The 21,057-nt window shown below is 41.7% G+C and overlaps 2 protein-coding genes across 2 annotated transcripts in view; both read right to left on the bottom strand.

Annotated features, from left to right (window-relative positions):
- mtcl1 (microtubule crosslinking factor 1) overlaps positions 1–10,775 on the bottom strand; it is a gene marked incomplete at both ends in the record, with an annotated part of 60,065 nt that extends 49,290 nt beyond the window's left edge. The window contains 3 exons of the mRNA XM_079172500.1: positions 4,828–4,986; positions 5,297–5,521; positions 9,924–10,775. Coding sequence (XP_079028626.1) covers positions 4,828–4,986; positions 5,297–5,521; positions 9,924–10,775 — 1,236 coding nt within the window. The remainder of the gene's footprint in view (positions 1–4,827; positions 4,987–5,296; positions 5,522–9,923) is intronic.
- A 947-nt stretch (positions 10,776–11,722) lies between these two features.
- On the bottom strand, positions 11,723–20,048 carry rab12 (RAB12, member RAS oncogene family). Its single transcript, XM_079172597.1, has 6 exons — positions 19,685–20,048; positions 18,771–18,831; positions 15,973–16,111; positions 14,851–14,940; positions 14,453–14,557; positions 11,723–13,899 (listed from the first exon to the last, which is right to left on the bottom strand). The coding sequence occupies exons 1-6, from the start codon at positions 19,899–19,901 to the stop codon at positions 13,792–13,794; spliced, it is 720 nt and encodes a 239-aa protein (XP_079028723.1). The 5' UTR covers positions 19,902–20,048; the 3' UTR covers positions 11,723–13,791.
- Between the last annotated feature and the right edge of the window lie 1,009 nt (positions 20,049–21,057).

Here is a 21,057-nt window from a genome sequence, read left to right on the forward strand (position 1 = left end):
CCTCCCATTGGTGGAGTCAGACACAAGATATTAACTAGGTCAATGAGATTCCTTCAGCAATCTTGCAACAGGGAACCACAGCAGAGGAGAAGTGTAGGGGAAGATATGTGAAGGAGAAGTGAGAAGCAGAGATGAGAAGAGCAGAATCCTCTTCAAAGCCAGCACTTCTTCTGCTGAGAGAGAAGTGCTCTGACATGAAACACATCATGTCTGCAGTGACTCTCACTCAGACATTGTCGACGCGAATAATGGAGAATGCAGGCATTCCCCTCTCGTACCTTTGTAGTAATAAAACACAGCAACAAAAGACTTAGGGCAACTCTAGGAGATACTTGATGTTCTTTTTTCTTTTTTTATATGTGCAAAAAATGCAAATGCTGCCAATACTCTGATTCACACAACAGTGCTAGTTGATGTTTCAGATGTTTGGACTAGAAGATGGCTATTTTCCACTCGAGGTAGGCAAATCTTAACACCTTTGGACAGAGCCAGGCTAGCTATTTACCCCCGTTTCCAGTCCTTATGCTAAGCTAGGCTAATTAGCTGCTAGTTGTGACTTATTTATTGCACAGATATGACGATGATATCAATTAGAGCTGCAACAATTAGTTGAGGAAGCAATCAGTGGATTATCAGAATACATATTCAAGTAAAATGCCAAACGAATTTCCTGGTTCGAGCTTCTCAAATGTGAGGATATAATGTGTTTCTTTGTTTTAAGGCAGCAACAAACTATCATTTTATTTATCAATTAAATTATTATAATCGATTAGTCATTAAAAAGTGGTGTCTTGAGATTGCTCGTTTAGTCCAATTAACACAAAGATATTCAATTTACAATGATGTATGACAAAGAAAAGCACAAATCTCTGAATGGAGTTGTTTGTGGCACCAACACAAAACATGGAATTTAAAAAGTTCAATAATAATGTGGGTTTCCAGAATCAAAGTCATGGTCACTGAATAATTCTCTGTTAAGTAAGACTTTGCAGTTTTCATTGAAGCTTCTTGAAAAAGAAATCATCTCTATAGAGGAGCATATTCCTTAATTGATTGGCAGCAAAGTATGTCAAAGAGGAGCATAATCTTACTCGGCACAATAACTCTTACACCTCCATTGCGGGAGGAGTGCCACCAAAATGTGTTATAAGATATGTTGATTTCGGCCTTTTATTGTGTGCTGTCGTCATGTGATCTGATGTCAACAAGCACAGCACAAAGGATTATCATTTTGCTGCAACACAAGATGAACTTATCACAGCGGACGGAGAGCGCCTCATAAATCACCTGATGCTTGCGTTGTGCACGTTGACGTTTCATTAGTTCCATTTCATTACACGTATCAGTGTGCCTTTCTTCAAATGTCAGAGGAATGAAACATCTCTCCACCAGCCTTCATGCTGACCACACAGATGCAGCGGCAACAATTTGCTCCCCGGGCCGATATTGTACCAACAGAGGGTCCTGTCAACCAGCCCTCCCAAACTGTTTAATATCAGGTCTGTAAGCAGTGGTCGTATCGCAGGCAGACAGGGCCCACGGCCATCTGATTACAGCCATTCTCTGCCACTCTGCCTCTTTGTCTTTTTCTCGCTCGCTCTCCCCTCCCATCAGAGTGCACCGAAACACGCCAGGCTGTTTTATAACAGGCCTGTTGGATTAATCCATGCAGGGGTGCCAATCTCTGGGCCAGAGTCACACTGTGTGGCCTCTGATAGCAGGAAAAATGGCTGAAGTATCTGGGGTCAGCTGCTCTTTTACTACTGTGGTGAGAAGGTTTGACAGGTAAAGTAACTGAAGAAGCTTTTTGTAATCCTACAGTGTGTTACCACTGAACTTTAGTGGTGAAAGAACAGCAAAAGATCATTTAAAAAATAATAAATCAATGGAAGAAGACGCAGGTGCCTCAGATGGAATTCCTAAAACTAGTAAAAACCCAAAAGGAGTGTGGAGGCTTTTCTACTTTTGACTGCATTACATTACACCTGGGTCGCAATTTACAAAACCTAATTAAAGCAGAAAGAGAAAGAAACAACCTTTCAGTCCAGTTGAACCACCAGATTCTTATCAGTAGAATGAGCTGCTCTCTTCATCTCTGTGAGTAAGAGAAGAGGGCACACTCTTAGATTCATTCATTGAAATACGTCCCTGACTAAATGTTTGTAAATACTCTCGTCATCCCCTGCTACCAACAATAAAAAATAATTAACAGGTCACCCGCTGTGCATTATGGATTTCACAGGGATTGAAGTCTTTCAACATGAGCACATGGTGATTAAAGTACAGGGAAAAGTCCCAGACAGAGAAACTGTGTATTTCCATGGAACAAAATTAAAAATCTTGGGGTGCTGCATTATAAATGCACAGTTCTGGTAAGGAAAGGGGGGGGGGGGGGAAGAAACACAGCATCATGTGATATGTGATGTCGAAGTGCACATTCAGAGACGGCTTGTGTTTTTCTGGGACAAACCTCAAGGGGACACAAAAGAATCTGCAATCATTTGGAGCAGCCGCTATCTCAGCCTTCTCCGACTCCCTCGCCTGTTTCTCTGTGTACAAGAAGGTCTGTGTCATCCTGTGGTCCTTTGTATCCTAATACTGCTCAGAATAAGGGATCTGGAGAATAGAGACACCACCAATAAGGAAATTGCTATATGCAAGTTCAAATTTACATTAACATTTACAGCCACATGTCGGGCATTCTCTCACTTCGAATTGTTTTCTTATGAAAGGTTACCGGTGTCGAGCGACGTCAACACAAACTGGACCTTGCATTTGCCGCATTAGCACATCTGGACTAGAAATGGATTTTCTGTCTTCGCCCGAGCACATGCAGCTCAGTCGGGGGCTGTTAAGTTGTCTTTAAAAAACATCAATGTTGCAAACACAGATAGTTAAGGTCACAGGCTGCTTCAGAATACTGATTTTCCACCAGCAGAAGACCTATTTGGGGAGGCATGTAACAGAAGTCATATGGAGTCGCTGTGGCACAAGCTGGGAATCAAACCAGCAGCAGACAAGACGACACTAAAAAAGAAACAGTGTCCCCAGTTGGCAGAAGAAAGCCACGTCGCCATGCTCACTGGTCTGGTATTAGCCTACTTTCTCTTTGCTGCCGCACGTCATGTTACCCGCTGATGTCAAAATCGATTAGTCTAAGCAGCTGAACCCTGGCAGCCCTGAGAAAAGCCTCCGCTCATGTCATTACCTGCAAGAAGACCTCACTTCAAATATTCCCTCCAACAGGAGAGTCAGAGTGATGCAAACGTCTACAGACAAAAGTCTAAATTCTACACTGTAAAATAGGGGCTCACACCATCAGTAGCTCACAATACATCAAATGCAAGATTATAATGCCAACTGAATTAATCTGATATGTTCAAACATGTTAACAACAATATGAAGTATATATCCATAGTTTGAGTGCAACTGCTAGCAGAAGAATGATGACTTTCTATGGTGCAGATACACCAAAGTGTAAACACATGATAGTATTACACCTGTTAAGATCATTCAGAGCAGGACGGCAGCAGTAGTCCCAAAACACATTAACTCATTGGAAAACAAGAACAATAAAAGTCAAAAGAACCACCAAAATTGACATTTTTTTAGTGTATACTATGAGTACATTTTTTATACTAAATGTCCGTTCAAAATGGCTCTTACATTCCTGAAACACTGACAATCTCGTCTAGCCATTAAATCAGTGTTCTGGATCACGTATTGAACGACTGAGATGCCAAATAATGGCCGATTGATTTCTGAGTAGCCGAACTTATTCTGAAAATAACAAAATACATTTTCGCAGTGCGCTTTTATCACCCACAAATATCTGGCTTTTGTCTTAATGGCAAAGGTTACAACCGGCAGCCATTCCCTGAACAAATGACTCTGCAGTATTCACGGGTCATTTTTGGCTGCAGCTCCAATGGTGCTTATTTTGGTAGAAAAAAGGGGTAAAACACATGCCTTGCAAAGACATGTACTGGCAATGATATAAGGCCAACAGATTGACCGGCTGGATTCACAAAGTATTTTGCGAACTCTTTAATTTTGCAGAGCTGAACTGGAGAAAAGATTCTTGGCTAGAGAAGGAGTTGATGGACTACATTCCAAATGGAGGTTTATGGGGAGAGACTTGGATTTCTTTTGCAGGTTACCATGTGAACACACCTCCGCTGTGAGGGGGGGAGGGTGGTTGCAGATTTGGGTAGGACTGAGTAGTATTATAGCTCGATCTGAACATCAGTAGTATTTGTGTAGTACTCTGGAGTGTGGATGCATCTAACCAAACTATTCTTGCAGAATTAAGCTGTAAATAAGGACATGTTCACATTGTTGCAAGGCTTTAAAAATAACACGCACCATTGCACAAAGCAGTTGTTTTGACGCTGTCAAAGAGCGTTTAGGTGATTGATGAAATTAATTCCCAGCACTGACAATGCTGATCAGCCCGGTGATCATCATTGATCCTCTTGCTTTATGCAAGCAGTCAAGCGGCCACAATACTAACTAACATCTCTTGGTGGAACTGGAGCTTCATCCTGTTCAAACAGCATAGTCACCAAAACCGTTGTCATCACAGTTGTTATTTTCACCATCGTTCATTCACCACTAGGCCCAAACAGATTCTCAAGATTCTGTTGTTTTTTTCTGTGTGTACCAGAGAATTGATTTCCGTTGCTTTGTTTCTGCAAGCGTAACGGACGATTAGGATCTCCTAAAATAAAAATACACCTTTGTGTGCATGAAAGCACATTTTTTTTTCCCACGACCTGCAAGAGCCTCGACATATCAACACCATGTCTCCCGTTATCCTCCACTCACCTCTTTGGTCCTCTCCAGCTCGTTGTGCATCGCCTGTTTGGAGATCTCCACCTCGATGATCTTCTGTCTGAGCAGCTCGTTCTCATCGTCAGCTCTGCTGCGTTTGTCCTCCACGCTCTCCAACTCGTTGTGCAAACGCACCGACACATCTTTGGCCACCTGAGATCACAGAGACCGATATGTTGAAGGACAAACACATGCAGTTCAAACAGAATAGATGCATAAATACAAAATAGATGTACAAATATTTCACATGTGTCATGAACACTAATGATCATCCAAACGCCATCACACATGCATGCACGCCAGGGTAAGAACAATGCATCAAGCAGAGCTAAAAATCACTAAGTGTTCGATCACTAACTGCCTATGAATGTAAGTGCAAACTGATCGTATGGTATTTTATACAAACACTGAATAAAAGCACAGTGTTGACTGGTCAATCCCTAACACAAAGACACAAACATACCTTCAAGTCCTGCTCCAGACTACGGAGCAGGTCTCCGTCCACGTGGCCGGTCTGTGCGACCCGCAGGCTCTTCTGCTCGGCTTTCCGCAGGCGGTACTGCAGGATGCGGCAGTTCTTGTTGGAGCGGTCCAGATCTCGCCGCAGCTCCTGCAGTTGGTAGACCTCCTCCTCCAGGTAGCTGTCTCGCACCTCGTCCATCTCCGCCCGCAGCTCGTCCACTTCATCCTGAGAGACACACAAGCCGAAACCTTAATACCACCTCCGTGCTACAATATACGTTAATGCACATTTGTGCCAGTCAATTCATTTTTCTCTCTCTTTTTTCACACCAATGTAAGTTGGCATTCTGTGCTGCAAATAGTGCTGACTCTGATGTTCATGCTGTTTTAATGTTATAATGTTGCTTTGCAAACAGTAGCAAGTACTTTTCTTACTTTTCTGTGGGTAAAAGAAAACTAATGACTTATTTTACAGGATATACCTTTAAAGGCTATTATTGTGAATGATATAATAATAATAATAATAATAATAATAATAATAATTGGTACACAAGAGCAATACTCTCCAAAAGCTTTGAATTTGTGAGACAGTTTTTGTATTAAAAAAAAGCACTTAATCAAACCAGAAGTAGGAGAGAAGTTTTTCTTTAGGGTGGCGTTACAGAAAACCGCCCAGGATCATCAACATCAAAAGGCATAAACGGATAGACAGCTATTTGCATCCACATCATAAATCATGTTATTTTAGCCTCTTTTGTCCATTTCCATGTAGGCCTATGTCTTTGCATCCTCACACTTGTGTATTTATTGCGCTTTTAAAAAGGATATACGGTTGTAGTATTCAAAATGTTCAGCTTCTGGGGAGTATGAACGTGCTCTTTATATTTCATTGCATTCTGCAAATTAGATTTTAATATTTCCTCTGTACAAGCTTTGACTTGAGGTGCATTTAGATGACAAAATATCTTGTCCTCAAATATAGAGCAATGTCAAGGAAATCCATTAGTTTTAGGATGTTATGGACAAAGGTGTCAAGAAACAATTACAGTACATCTTGCTGTCGGAAGAACTGATGTGACAACACCCGAGGCTTAAAAATGGCAATGGCTACATCAAAAATATTGATATAGTGTGTTTCTCCTGTTTAAAATGTTTTTGGGGCAGTTTTTAGCCTTAATTTCTCATGTGAATGAACTTTTAACAGCAAACAGGAAATGAAGATTCTTAGCCGCTTAACAAAAACGTAACGTGGTTTGCAATTTGCGCAAACACTGATTTACACCTTTTCAATAACAGCAGAGAGATGATGTATTTTCCAATTCTACGACATACGGCATAAAGCTATTACAGAAGAGATGCAATATATATTTGACCTCCCGGTGATTATACTTTCATATGATTACATACGTGTTCCAGTAATGCAAGTACTGTTAGTGCTGATGATGTAACACCACTAGTTGGCTCTAAGCATCTTATCTCTCGGATTGGATGCATTCACACTCCCCATCTCCTATCAACATGAAAGGACCCGGCCTTGTTGGAGGAAAAGAGGTTAAGATTTATCTGTAGTACTATGATTGTTTGTTTGGTAACCCAGAGGGTATCTGATATAGGGATGCACTGATCCGACTATTTCAGTCCCAATACCAACAGCAACACCTGGGCTTTGGGTATCGGTCGATACAAGAAGTACTAATCCGATACCATTGTTTAATTAATACGCTGTCTGCCTCACTGTGCGGAAGTGACGGAGATCATTCTCTCATGTGTTCGGCAACATCAGTCTTGTCTTTGTAAAACAAAATGTAACTTATAAAAACATAGATGTAAATTGACTGAATTTTGCACCAAGAAAAAATTCAAAATTCAAAATTAACATGAATTACAATTCAACATTAGCAACATATTGGTAAAAACTTAAACAGGAATTAAAATGGCTGTATAAAATGTATATAGTATGTACAGATAGGATTGAATTGAATAAATCGGCCCCAATGTCACTCTTATCAGGTCCAGCTATTAGAGTCAGGACCCGACATCTGCTATCGGTACCGGTGCATGCCTAATCTGTGGAATCAGTTTGCTCAGAAGATTTCCCCTGAGATGGATATTCAAAGGGTTTGACTGGCACCTGCTTAAAAAAAGACAATAGAATGCTGAAGGGGGAGTTGGGATGAGTGTGTCAATTAATGAAAACTAAATCTATCCTCGTTTGGAAAAGCACAGTGCCGATTGTTTTCCGAGGAGGGCTCTGCAGGAAGGAGCTAATGACCTCGCACGGGGTCGGTCCAATCAATGGCCAGGTTAAAATCAGAGGCAGAGCAGCATCCTGGGAGCAGATATATTCAGAGAATATCCTTGATGTTTATGGGGAGCGTGTGCGCCGAGTCATCACCGCTTAATCATCTCTTTAAGGGTGTCAAGTGTGGATATCTTAGCTGAGCAGTTAATTGATCAATATTTCTGTATTACTCCGGTAAATTTCCAACAAATTGTAAACAAAAACATCACAATTTCTCCCCAAGATGACGTCTTCATATAAGTTGTATTTACCAACCAATAGCCCAAAACTGAAATATAATCAATTTGCTATTAAATGTGACAAAGAAAAGAAGCAAATCTTCACATTTGAGGAGCTGGACTTAGAGAATGTTCAAGTAAAAAAGTACTAAAATGATTAATCACTTATCAAAATGCAATCAATCAGCTGAGCCATAATTAACTAAGTTATGGCTTTAAATCTTTAGAAATCAAATAGTGTGACTAGATTCAGAGAAAATTCAACAACTTTGATAATCCATTTATCGTTTATTTGCTTCTCAAATGTGAAGTCATGATGTTTTTCTTTGTTTTATGTGATAGAAAACTGAATATATGTTGAGTTTAGGACTATTTGTCAGAAACACAAGCATTTTTAAGACGTAATCTTGGTCTCTAGGAACTTGTGAGGGACATTTTTTGCAATTTTCTGAAAATTGCAATTGCTTTGCTAACTGAAAAGTATTAAGCGTATTAAGCGATAATGAAAATTTGGGCTGCAACTTAATATTATTTCCATTATCGATTAATCAGACAATTATTTCTCTATTCAGTCATTAATAGTTGCATCTATAAAACTTTTATTTTAAACTTCAAAATGCACACAGATCTGAGTGTGACATATTAAAAAAGTCCGAAGGTCCCAAAGATATTACATTTATAATGATATTAAATAGAGGAAAGCAGCACATCGTTACATTTGAGAAGCTTGGAGCAAATGTTTTGCATTTTTGTTTGAATAATGACTTGAATTGATTGTTTGGGTTCCTTTTATGTCGATTGATTGACTAGTCGTTGCAGCCCAAAAAAACAGAGTTTCTTGGTGCTGTGCAGTTTTACTGTAGACACAACAATACAGGTTGAAACTGTTTCTCTATGTGCAATTAAAAGAAGCTAAAATACCTGAAATATAATGTAAAGTAAAACTGAAGTGTCAAAATAAATGGGCTAAACAGTTTTTTCCCCCCATGAGCAGTACTGATACAGCAGTGGTGGGGACTCCCATAACATTTGGGGGATGCATGGGAGGCGGGGGGAGGTGGCAGACTTCACCTCAGAGTCCCAGCTGGCAGACTGACACCAGGCAGGAGGGCGTTTGAACCTCACACACATGGGACATCTGACTGTTATCAAGTCCTGTGGGATAAAGCCATTACAGGCAGAGCCAGTAAAGCTGATTAACTCTCTTGTGTTTGCACCGGGCCAAAGAGAGAGAGAGAGAGAGACACACACAGACATGCGTGGTCAAGTTTGAAATAATAACATGCAAGTAAACCTGTTTCCCATCTAAAAGAGAGAAAAAAACGGAAAGATTGTTTGCCGCATTATCTGTTTGCCTCCCCTCCCCAATTTATGGGGATAGCCTAGTTAAAGAAGGGGGGGAGGGGGATCCTGCATGAAGTCTTTAAGCAGGATCTTCATGCAAGATGTAAGATACAACGATTAAACGATGGCAAACAAAACACTGATTTAAAAAGTACTGTGCATCTCTGAGTACAATTTGTTCATATTATTACAGATAATGTTACTCTTGGTGCCCCAGATGCAACATGAGGGGAGGAATGTTGAGTCTTTCTGTCACAATAAGACTTTGGTGACTTGACAGCAACAACATTTTAAAAAAAGAAAGTCTGAGGACACATCAGGTAGAAGCCACTATCAATAAAACTCCCATCAATAAAGGTCAAATCCATAGGGAAGCACGGGAAGGGTAAAAAAGACGACATGATGGATGGAGAGTCGACAGAGGGACACCGTGGGGATGCCAGCTGAGCATTAAAGGGAATGCGTTCAGATTTAAATAATTTGTACATTTAGATTATGCTTTCAGTTAGCGAGCAGGTGGAAGTTGACCAAGGACACTTAAAGGAACAGGTGACGTTGAGGATTGAACCCGGGACTGTCCTGTAAAGGGACAGTTTGGCTCCTCTTTTGGGAAACAGCTGCCTCCGAACTACCGATTAAATGAGCCTGCGAGGAAATTGTGTCTTTTAAGCGTACATTTTGAATTATGTGTTTATATTTAAAAATATACAACATAATATACAACAAATAGCCACGTTTGTCTATTTGAGATAACATCATCATACCTTGAGGTAGTCGTTTTCAGATCTCAAATCTTCCACCTCCCGCAGCAGGTCGTCCTCACTCATATCCTTGGTGCCTGGCAGTCTGAATTGTGCGCCTGGTGAGGGTTTCTCCTGCTTGGGTTTCTCTCCGTGCGCCCCCGGAGTGGGCTGAGCCTGAGACATGCTTTCCTTGGCTGCGGAAGCCTCGGTTGTGCGCAATGGAGCACCGGCTGCGGCCGCTCCGGTCGCTTCTGCCCGCAGCGGATTATCGCCTCCCATCTGATCCCGGTCACTGGAGCCGGTGCCGGACTCAGCGTCGCTACTAGCAGCCGGTGCCAGCTTCTGCTCGTCCGACAGCGGCTCGGACGGACAGTCCGACAGGTCCGAGCTGCTGTCGGTCTGGCTGACCCGGCCGTGAAGCGCTCCGGTCGGTACCCGGATCGGGGATCCATGGCCGGGAGGGCCCGGAGACCCCGAGGCTAGTTTCCCCTTTTTGCCTTTGGCGAGGATGGGACTGCTGGTGCTGTCCGGTTTGATGCTGGCGGCTTTGGGCTCGACCGCCGCATGCTGAGGCACCTTTGTGGGCTTTTTCACGACAGAAGACTTGGCGTTACTTTTCGCCGTGGCGGGCTTCTCTTTAGCACCGGCTGTGTGGCGTCTGGAGCTGCGGTTCGGATGGGCCAAGGGCACCGAGGCAGACTGCTGCTTGTTGAGTTTGGGGGATTTTGGTACGATGGCAGGTGGCTTGGTGGAGCGAGAGTGCACATCCTTGAGGAAAGGTCTGGCCGGGGAAGGCGCCCGGTTCAGTCTCTTCTTCTCCAACTGGTGGTTCTGCGGTTTGGTGTCGCTGCCAGAGCCATTGGAGCTCTCCATTATACACCGACACCGGCAGCAGGAGGGCGACGAAGGAAACGATCAATCCACAGCACCGCGGAAAATCTCTGACACACGACACCAGAAAAACAGCCAGGTTGGTCTACCTTCTTCCTGGACGGGCCGGGGATGCGCATCCTGCGCCGCGCTTGACGTTTTTTTACTCCATCTGGTCTGCATTCACCAGGTTGTCATTGTGTCCCCTCTGCTTTAGCCCCCGTGGAGGAAACGCTGCTACACAAAATAGGATTACTGGGACGGACGGGATGACAGACAGGTTGCATCTGCAGACAGGGCTCGTAAGGCTCAAGTTATAAATAATACAAAAAGAAGAGTCAGTCGGAGTCACATCAGCCCTCTTCTTCTTCTTCGGGTCTCCATCCCTCTGTTGTACCCGGGCTGTGAGTGATGGGGGGGCCCCTGGTCCTCGTACCCCTTCTCACTCCTTCCTATCTGACAGGATCTGCAATCGCTGCGGTGTGAAGCTCGACGCCCGTGATTTTCCGCGCGGCGCATGCGCTGCTGCTTCACATGCACACCCCTTGTTTTCTCTGGGACCAGGCGGGACCTGGTCTGCCACGCTTTGGTGCGCATGCCCTACTGACACGCACTCTGTTGGCTATTGAGCACCTTCACATGAGGAGCAAAGATTGAATCGGGAGGGGCCGGTACTACTCACCTCTTCCTGTGGGCAAACCTCACACTCAATACTTCCAAATCAGATCCTTGAATGAATGGTTTTACCCCTAAGACACCAATCTAAAATATCATATATGGAGAAGTAAAAACATCATGTCTGCAGCATCTTTCAGTGACTTGAAACTCTGAAGAGAAAGAACGTTAAAACTGAGAAAATTATAATTTCTGTGTTCCTGGAATCCACTCAAGGACCCCTGGTATACGTCACACATCCCACTTTAGTAAACACAATGAAATCAAGACCATAATCTGGTAATAAATATAGATATCTTTAATTGCATTTCATTAGTTCAAGAATGCCACAAGTTATAAATACCACAAATCTGCTTTAAACATGCCAAAACTTTTTTCAAAGACTTAAAACAGGTTTAATACAAAGCACAGTCTTCCATCTGAAAGGACACACATTTCAAATAAAAGCATTTCTTAAAATGTATATTGAAAACACTGAGTAGTAGAAGGCTTGGCTATTAAAACAAAGACCAAAGGGTTAGTGCGACAAATGAAGGTTTCACTCCACAAAACAATGTCAAAAGAAGTTCGAAATTTCAAAACACAAGATAAAATGTGTTGCAGAAAATGTGTTTGTTTGTTGATAATCGTATTGCAAGATGTGCTTGGATGTCATTGACTGCTTTGTTTGCGGTTTGGGACTATTCAATATTACATAATGTGCCAGCTTAAGTCCACAGAATATTGACTTTAACATAAAACTTACTTGCATAAAATCTAATTAACCAACGACATGTCAGTTTAGGTCATTTTAAAAAAGGTCCTACAAATTGACTCGTGCTTCCTCAACCTCAGACTTTTACTCCAACATGTAAAAACTAAACAGAAGAATGCACAGTGCTGCAATAATGCATTAATTTAAAAAAAATAGGCTTAACATGCATAGCCTAGTTTTTTGAAAATGTACAAGTACTGGGAAACACTGGTCTGTAACAAACTGCCAAATTTAAATTTAAATCAAAAAATGTAAATCTGCTGACCTCTTCTTATTAACACAAACACCCCCATCAAGCAGGATTTTATATGAAGATATTTCTTCATCAATTTGTTATGAAACTCAAATCAAGTCTGCAATAAACGCCTGTCAAAACGAGCAGATATGAGCCGATCAAAGTTTCCTGAGTCCTTCAAATAGACTTTCTGCCCTTTTCCCCCCAAATGACTCAAACATTCTTCTGCATGCGAAATCAGAGGAAAAACTAAACACTTTGCAATATTAGTAACAAACCCAAAACTAAGGCTAAAACCATGTGTGTGTCCACTGGCTACTCGCTGTCTCTACTTCCTCTAAAAAGCCAGTCACACACATGGAGAATGCCCCTGTAAAAACACAGATCCCTCAAAGACTACATTACCCATCTCTCCTTGCATCTCCGTCCCACCTGAACAGGGAGATCAGAACGGCCACTAGCGAGGCAACACTGATCTTTACTAAATGACAAGTCGTGTACTTTCTATTTTCTGCATGTCAGCTTCACTAGGTGAGATGGATTGTAGTGCAAAACATAGAAATTCATACAAATGTGAAATGAGCCGTTCCAGCTACTTTTAACACTTTAAGGCAAAGGAATACAAACTGATATGATCCACCACCACACAACCGCCTACTGCTGGCCGCAAATATCTGCACCGTGTCCAGTCGTTACAGCAACACACCGTATTTACATCATGTGCTTTTGTTTTCCTCAAGTCCACTCGTCACTTGGTAATAACACCAATTAATAAGAATATAAAAGTACTGTACCGAGATCCAGAATTTAAACTAAGCTGAAGAGACACAACATATTGTTATCCCTTTTCTGCGTAAGCTAGATGATGCAGAAATACCAGACCATCGGGGCAACTCAGACAATGTCAAACTTAATTTACAGTATGTGTGTTGAGTATTCATCAGGAAGCTGCAAGGCCCTCAACAATCAGCCTCCTTGTACAATGTGCAACTGCTACCGGAGGGCTCTCTACCTCGAAGGCACCTGCGGGGCACAGCTAGCCTAACGGTCCGAGGAATGAGGTAGTCGGGCTCGAGTGTAGACAAAAGGGGTGGTAGGAAGTGGGTGATTCACCAGGCCTAAGTGTTAGTGCGGTTCATGTCATTGTGGACAGTTACGAAACAGGAGAAGAAGAAACAGGGGAGGATAATACTGGTTGTTGAGAGTCCATGCATCTTACATCGACAGTTAGTAACCGCAAACTGCTGCTGTTTGCTGCCCCCTGGTGGCCAGCCTGGTACTCTGCATGTGTGTGCTGTGTGTATACTTGTGTGTGTGTGTGTGTGTGTGTGTGTGAGATGGGGGATCACTCTGACTCAGCAACAGCGCATGCGGGGAGGCGACAACTCCGGAGGCACTTCCGGTTCAGGCTGCAGAGACAGGACGCTGTTGGAAAGCTCATTGTTGGGAACTTCCAGAGGCATCTGAACAGAGAAGAAGTCAGGAAACACAGTGTTAATGCATTGAATATGTAGGCAGCGTGCTTGAGTTGGCATCCGCAGTGACTTATCGAGCGCAATGACTGAAAAAGCCTCGACTTGTCGAAAAGAGACGGATAGAATACAAGAAATTAAGCTTTAAGGCACGAAATAATAGTGTCTGGATAATGTGTGAGGTTTGTGAAACAGAAATTCTGCACACAAAGGAATGCGTGTACAGAAGATAGTCACAGTTAAAACCTTATCTGATGAAATTAAAAAACGCTGGCAGAAAGTGTTGAATTTAGAGGCTTGGGACAGTGAAAGTGGAACATGGCAACGCAGAACTGATGTGCATATTTGACGAATTCCTGCATTACATTTTTGCATTGCACTGGCGTTCACCTCTAGAAGCTCTGCACATATCGTGGTCACAATTCATTATTAAACATATCTAATGAATCGTTATTTAAACATGTTTGTTCATGTGGTGCTTTATGTTGAAGATTGATTCTTCATTATCAGATATTTGGTCAGACTCTGCTCTCAACACACCAACCTTGCTCAGGATGTCATCCACAAGCTTCAGGAAGATCTCGTCGACATTGAAGTTATCCTTGGCGCTAGCTTCGCAGAAGCGCATTCCACTTATTCGAGAGCAGAACTACAACACAAAGAGGAAAATTAGCTCGATTTCAGCAAGAGAAAAACGGACTCATTCCCAGTAACAACACAATACACCAGGAAACTTCATAAAACGTCTCCCCTACAGGTTTAAAGGATTTGTTGGGATACGCTTGCTGCGATGCTACACATGTCAGTGTTATTACTGTGACTTTGAAGCACACAAAGTCCACATTCAAAGTCAATTCAGCGGCACATTGAAAGCATCTCTAGAAACAGAAGACACGGTTTTGTCATGCGACGGTGAGCTGGAGCATTGTGCGGTGAACCCACCCTCTCTCCCTGCTGTCTGGAGATGATACGATCAGTCTCACAGTCCAGCTTGTTCCCGACCAGGAGGAGCTCTGCTTCCTCTGAGGCGTACTGACATGAGACAGAAAGCAGAGAGGAGACGCGTCAGGACGTCACCAGCCTAACATTTCAGAAAAGTCAAACCAGATTACTGCAATGATAAGTGTTCAGCATACTGTCACCATGAAAACGGGTTCTGCAGCTAAAAGGAAACTTCACAACAATTACACCCTTGGGGTTGTTACTTAAAAATAAAATAAACTAGACATTTTCTTACACATTTTATGTAGTGTGATGTGGCAACATAACTTGGAAAATCCTTTCACATCATCATTATTCAATTCCTTAACTGTTTGATCCATTTTTGTGTGATGCTGAGGTGGGACCAGCAATAAATATCGCATATTAATGTGAACATAATAACAGTTTCATCATCTCCCCCAAGTTCTGCCAATTTGATTTGGAGCTCGACCGATAAATCGACGAGGCAGATAGATCAGCTCATTGCAGATCTATCGTATCGGTGTGTATGTCAGCCGGTAAATAAGAAGACACTGAAGTACAGAAATGCCAAAGATACGTTTTGAGAGTCACCAGTCTATACTTTGTTCACCAGAGTTGTGACACGTTTATTTTTCAACTGTAAAATGTTGTTCCAGTACATTTCTTGGTCACAAAGCAATGGGAACACAAACAACAATGTTTATCTATGTTATGGAATTTGTAGAGCAAATCAATATTTCTAAACTCTCAAATACAAACATCTGTATTGGTCTCCAACATCCGTCAGGCTGTGATTGAAAGAGTTTCCACTTGAAAAACACCTCCAGCTCATGTAACTGCTGCCAGTGGTGGTGAGATTAAACAACGGTAGACCTGAAGGGTCAACATCAGGAGAGGTATGGCAATCATATTAGATTCAATTCTTATGTAAATCTTAAGTGCTAGATGTATGACAGAAACCAATTGTTTTGTCACCATACAAGAGAAAAGTGTTGCAGCAACGTTTCTGACATCTCTGTCACATAATAATAGCAGAGAAACACACTCCGGAGGACAAACGCAGTAAAAGCACATTTCCTATAATTCCAGCAGTTTGTTTACCTTGTCGATCATTTTCATCCATTTGGGCAGGTCGTCAAAGGTCTCCTGCTTTGTGATGTCATACACTAGCACTATTCCCTTGGCGCCTCTGTAGTAGGCGGATGTGATGCTGTTGAACCTCTCCTGGCCAGCAGTGTCCCTGTGGGTCACACGGATGAAACTCAATATCATCTCAAGTCCGTGCAGTGTCACCAAGACATATAACACCAAACAGCTGATTGACTAATTTGATCAAAAGGTTGTTTTTTTTATTCATTAAAAGATGACTGTGACTAATAGGCTGATGTTTGGTAAATAAAAACTAAGATCAAACAACAAACGAGGGGAGGAAGAATCAGTTTTGTGACAAGTCGTAACAAATGAAATGGTATTAATCAATAACGCTGTCAGAATACATCATTCATTCATTTTATAACACTAAACGACACTTTGAGGGTTACATCTGATATCCACATTGTAATCTGGTATTTAGCTAAAATAAAAAAAGACACCTGAAGAGTTTTGTTCCAAAATGAGATTTGAGTAAAGATGACATCCAATGTACAGTTAGCAATGACTGCTAATCCTGTAGTTTACCCCCCCCCGTGTAGAGCATTTATAAGCAATATATAAACGTTTCATCAATGGTTCACAACAAACTATCATGTGAGCACGTTTGTGTCTATTAATGTATTTGTCAACAACAGGAACTCCTCCTGTGGGCACCCGCAAGTGGAGGCTACTGTATAAAGACAATATCACGAGAACAAATGTTGTGATAATGTTCAACATGTCTTTTCAGGAGGTTATGTTATAGTTGTTGAAAATATTGCACATTAATAAACACCTTCTTACAACTACATTATATTGTGTTTACCATTGAAGTTTATTAAATGTTTATACACTGCTAAGAAATGCTCCAAGTGTTAGCATTAACTTAAATGAAAATCATCTTTTGAAAGTATTTTTAAAGCAATAGCTGCTATTATAGTTTGATCCATAAGAAGTACAGGAACCTGAGATTAAACCAATGTAAATATACCGCATTTTGGAAATCCACTCTTCATTTTAAGAACGTAAAGCAGCTAAATGAATACGCTTTTTAAGTTTATGTTATGATTCTGTTGATCATCAGAGTCTGGGTTAAATTTAGCAGCATGACAAGCAGATCGAGCTGCATCCACAGGGCAGTGTTACTGTACCTTCAGCCTGCTAGTCTCTCCCTGTTCCCTTTGTGAGTCACAGTCAGGCTTATGAGCAGAAGAGCGGACAGAGAAACAGCAGCACAATGGCAGGGTTAGGTAAGGCCGGGGCGTGGCAATGATGGAGCTTGATGTGAGCAGTTCAACGTGAGACACAAAACACATTGAGGAAGGCCGTCCTGATGGGACGGGACGCAGGGTGGGCAGAGGAGCGGGGATAAAACGGGACGTGGTAACGGGTGGATGTGATGTGGGGGTGAGAGGGCGGAGGGGTGTTAGTGAACAGGACAGATGCGTTAGTGAAATAAGCAATGGAGTTCACACGTTTTAGCCCAACACTGTCACACACAATCAATGCAGTCGTATACTGAGTCAGTGAAATACTTGCTAACTGTAATTTGTGGCATGTTAATCAGTTTTTCAATCGTTTGACAAAACGCTAGTTGTTTTCAAAATGTAAATAAGGCCCATTTAAAGTCACAAGAAGAGGCCTAATAGAGTCAAACATCATCCCTGCTACTGCTGGTTCAAGACTTCTGAGTCACTGCCCAATTCAAATAGTATATGACAAGTTAAACAAAAAGGCAATTCAGTCTGAATATTAAGCTACAATAAAACTGTCTCTAGTGGTCAGCTGCTATACAATTGACTGTTCACTCACATTTTGAAGTATCAGACATGCGTCTCTCGCTGATTAAAGAGGGTATTGAAACACAAGATGGCGTTCTTTAAGTGTATCTTATCAGTATTGGCATTATTAGTATCAAATAGAAATCAACCTAAAACCGTATTGGTACTCTGTGAAAGGTGTGAGTGCTACTTTTGGACTATGACAATCAATTGTGCAGGTGTGTCCAATTACAGCACAGGCCTTAGCGCACATTGTGTAATTTACAAAAACAAAGAGTAAATATTCTAAATTGGGTTGAACACCTATGGTGATGTTGACGGCCTGCAGGGAGCTTCATCAGGAGGGCATATCACATGCAGAGGTCCACGCTGTCCAGACAAATCAGTAGAATCTGATAGAGCTACTCACTGGCTTCCCACTTGCAAACACCACTAATAATCTGGTTGAAATGCGCAACCAAGTCACATGTGCTACTGCCAGGGTTTGAACACTAGATCTCTGCAATCATGGGCAATGTTTTTGCTTCTCTGCCTTGTTTTTACTTTTTAACTGTATTAGAATCAAAGTGCAGTTAAACTTTGAGACCTGCCTAGTACCTACCAAAAGTATCCTGTGTGTTTGTTTCAAAGTCATCAATGCAAATTAGGAGAAAATACTAAATGTAACAACAACGGCATGTTATGTAACCAAGAATAAAGTGACTGCCAACTATAGACAACAACATGGTGAGTGTGATCATGTGCTGCTGCACACAAAGTTTCAGTAACTTATATCCCCACTGGAGCCACATCCCATGTTAAAGGTTGACAAAACATGCAATGACATCATTTTTAGGAAATCATATTTGCACAGGCATTGCCTACTGTACACAGCTGAAAAGGCACCAGTAGTTTTAGTTGGAGCAGCCTGCGGGGTGACAGGACAGACACAGGAAATGCACCATGCAGAGGAGTTAAGGAACTGGAGCCGTCTGTCCAATTACTCACCATATCTGTAGTCTGATCTTCTTCCCTCTCAGCTCCACTGTCTTGATTTTGAAGTCAACTCCTGTGAAGGGGGGGGGGGGGGGGGGGGGGGGTCAGAAAACACACATGTGGACACATACAAGTACCAGCATTTCCTGTATTGTTGGACACAACCTTTAAAGCAAAGGAGGGAAGTGTACATTAAATTAAATTTGGATTTAATGGTAATCGTTGATCAAAGGAATACAATGTTTAGTGATACACTGTATCACAGGAATGACAGGGCACAAAATGGAGCTCTGCCACAGCAGCTGCTTGTGTGTGACTATTCTGGGATTGGTCTGACTGTTGGTTTGGTCACAGGACTGTTTGTCCAATTCCACATTATGTAGGGTTTCATGTGTTTTAGGTCTGGCAGCCTCTATAGCCATGGCACAGCAATTTGTCACAAGGTTCTCTTGTTTAAAAATTAAAATAAAAAACTAAGATAAAGTGGTAAAACAGGCTCACCACAAACATATCTAGTTAACTAATTACTGGACAGCTGCAGATGCTATAAAAGTTACTGTGTTGGGCTCTAAAATCCCTGCTCCACATTCCCTCTAACAGCCTGATGGACGTGACAACCACACAAAACACTGTTCCAAGCCTCACACGTTTGTTTATGTCACGTTAGTTGCTTCATTGCAACCTAAAAGCTACAGATTTGACAGCTAGAGCAGTGTTTTTGTTTCCGTTAGCTTAAGTTAGCTAGCTCCAGCCAGTGGGGTAAGCTCTGTTCAGTCCCATTTAAGTTAAGTAGTCATCAATACGAGTATAACGTCTAGCCCATGATAGTTTATGCATATTCCCTCCAGGAAGTAGACAGAGCCCTGCTAACTGCTGTCAATAAAAAGTTGACAAATAGAAGTCTCGTAAACGCCTTCTGTCCTCACCTACGGTCGACTTGCAAGCTTCGCAGAAAGTGTCATCGGTAAATCTCTCCATGATGCTGGTTTTACCGACACCACGGGAGCCGATAATGATAATTTGAAGTTTAAAATCAGCGGGTCTGGGAGGCATCTTCCTGCGGCGCGACTGAGCCCCCAGAGCGGGGGACGAGTTCGCGGAGCCCCCGGCGGCCCTCCGCGGGATGTCATACCTCGAATCCATCAGTAATTACGCATTTGTAATTACAAGAAAAACAGAGACAAACGCTGATGAATGGTTACACAACCGAAATACGTCGCTGTATCCAACTTTCTTTCGTTTCAGTAGAAGTTTGTGAAAGTTTGCCCCTCGCCGACAGTTGTTGTTGTCCAGCCATTAGAGACAGCAGCCGTCATGACGTCACTGACCACATAACAACAGACTTCCGCTTCCGGCTCCTCTCAGTTAGTTTTTCTAACTTGTCATTTTTGTTCTTCTAAAAACAAAGATTCGTGGTTTGCAGTGATTTTTTTCCAACAAATAATCTGTGGGGAGCCACAAACAAAAACGTTGTCTGCTCTAAAAAAGACTGCACATCAAAATATTTTCACCATGATCACTTTAATCTTCATATAGCAACATGCACCAATATTTAGCCTCAGGTGCAAGGGGTATAGTAAATTTAAATCCCCCCTAATCCCAACCCAAATACAAATATATCTGATATTCAACATCTGTTTATAAACATAGCAATTATATATTAGTCTACATACTGAACTGTATACAATGCATATATCTAGTGCTGTTGTTAAGTTAGTAAACAAGAAATCAATAACTCAACTGTGTATATACCATCATGAAATGAAACTGTGACTTAGGAATGCCAATGCCAGTAACCTTCACCTGCTATTCCACCTGCCAATAGCCCACTTTCTAGTCTGCATATTGACTGTTTTGAATGCATTTTATCAACCTGTTCTTCTAAAACCACTTGGGGTATATATTCCTATGCTAATATATACAAGCATGCTGTATATGTGTATGTATGTATTTATATTCATATGTGTATGAACATGTGCAGCAGTTACAGTAGGCATTGCAGGTACAACATGAAATATATAGTGTAAATACAAGAAATGCTGCTTTCAATATTCTTCATTTTTCTATCGTCATCTGCTACCCAGCAGTATATAATGTAGTTCAAATTAGCTCCACCTTTACAAGCTCCAAAATTAATGTGATGAGCACATTAATTAACTCCTAATTATAACCCAGTATAATATATATCATTCTGAAATGGGACATTCTGTACAATGAGTACTTCTACTTTTGGTACTTTAGGTATATTTTGATGCAAACATTTTTACTTGAGTAAGATTTTGAATGAAGGACTTTTACT

The sequence above is a fragment of the Pholis gunnellus genome, assembly GCF_910591455.1.
Source record: "Pholis gunnellus genome assembly, chromosome: 14".
Classification (NCBI taxonomy): domain Eukaryota; kingdom Metazoa; phylum Chordata; class Actinopteri; order Perciformes; family Pholidae; genus Pholis; species Pholis gunnellus.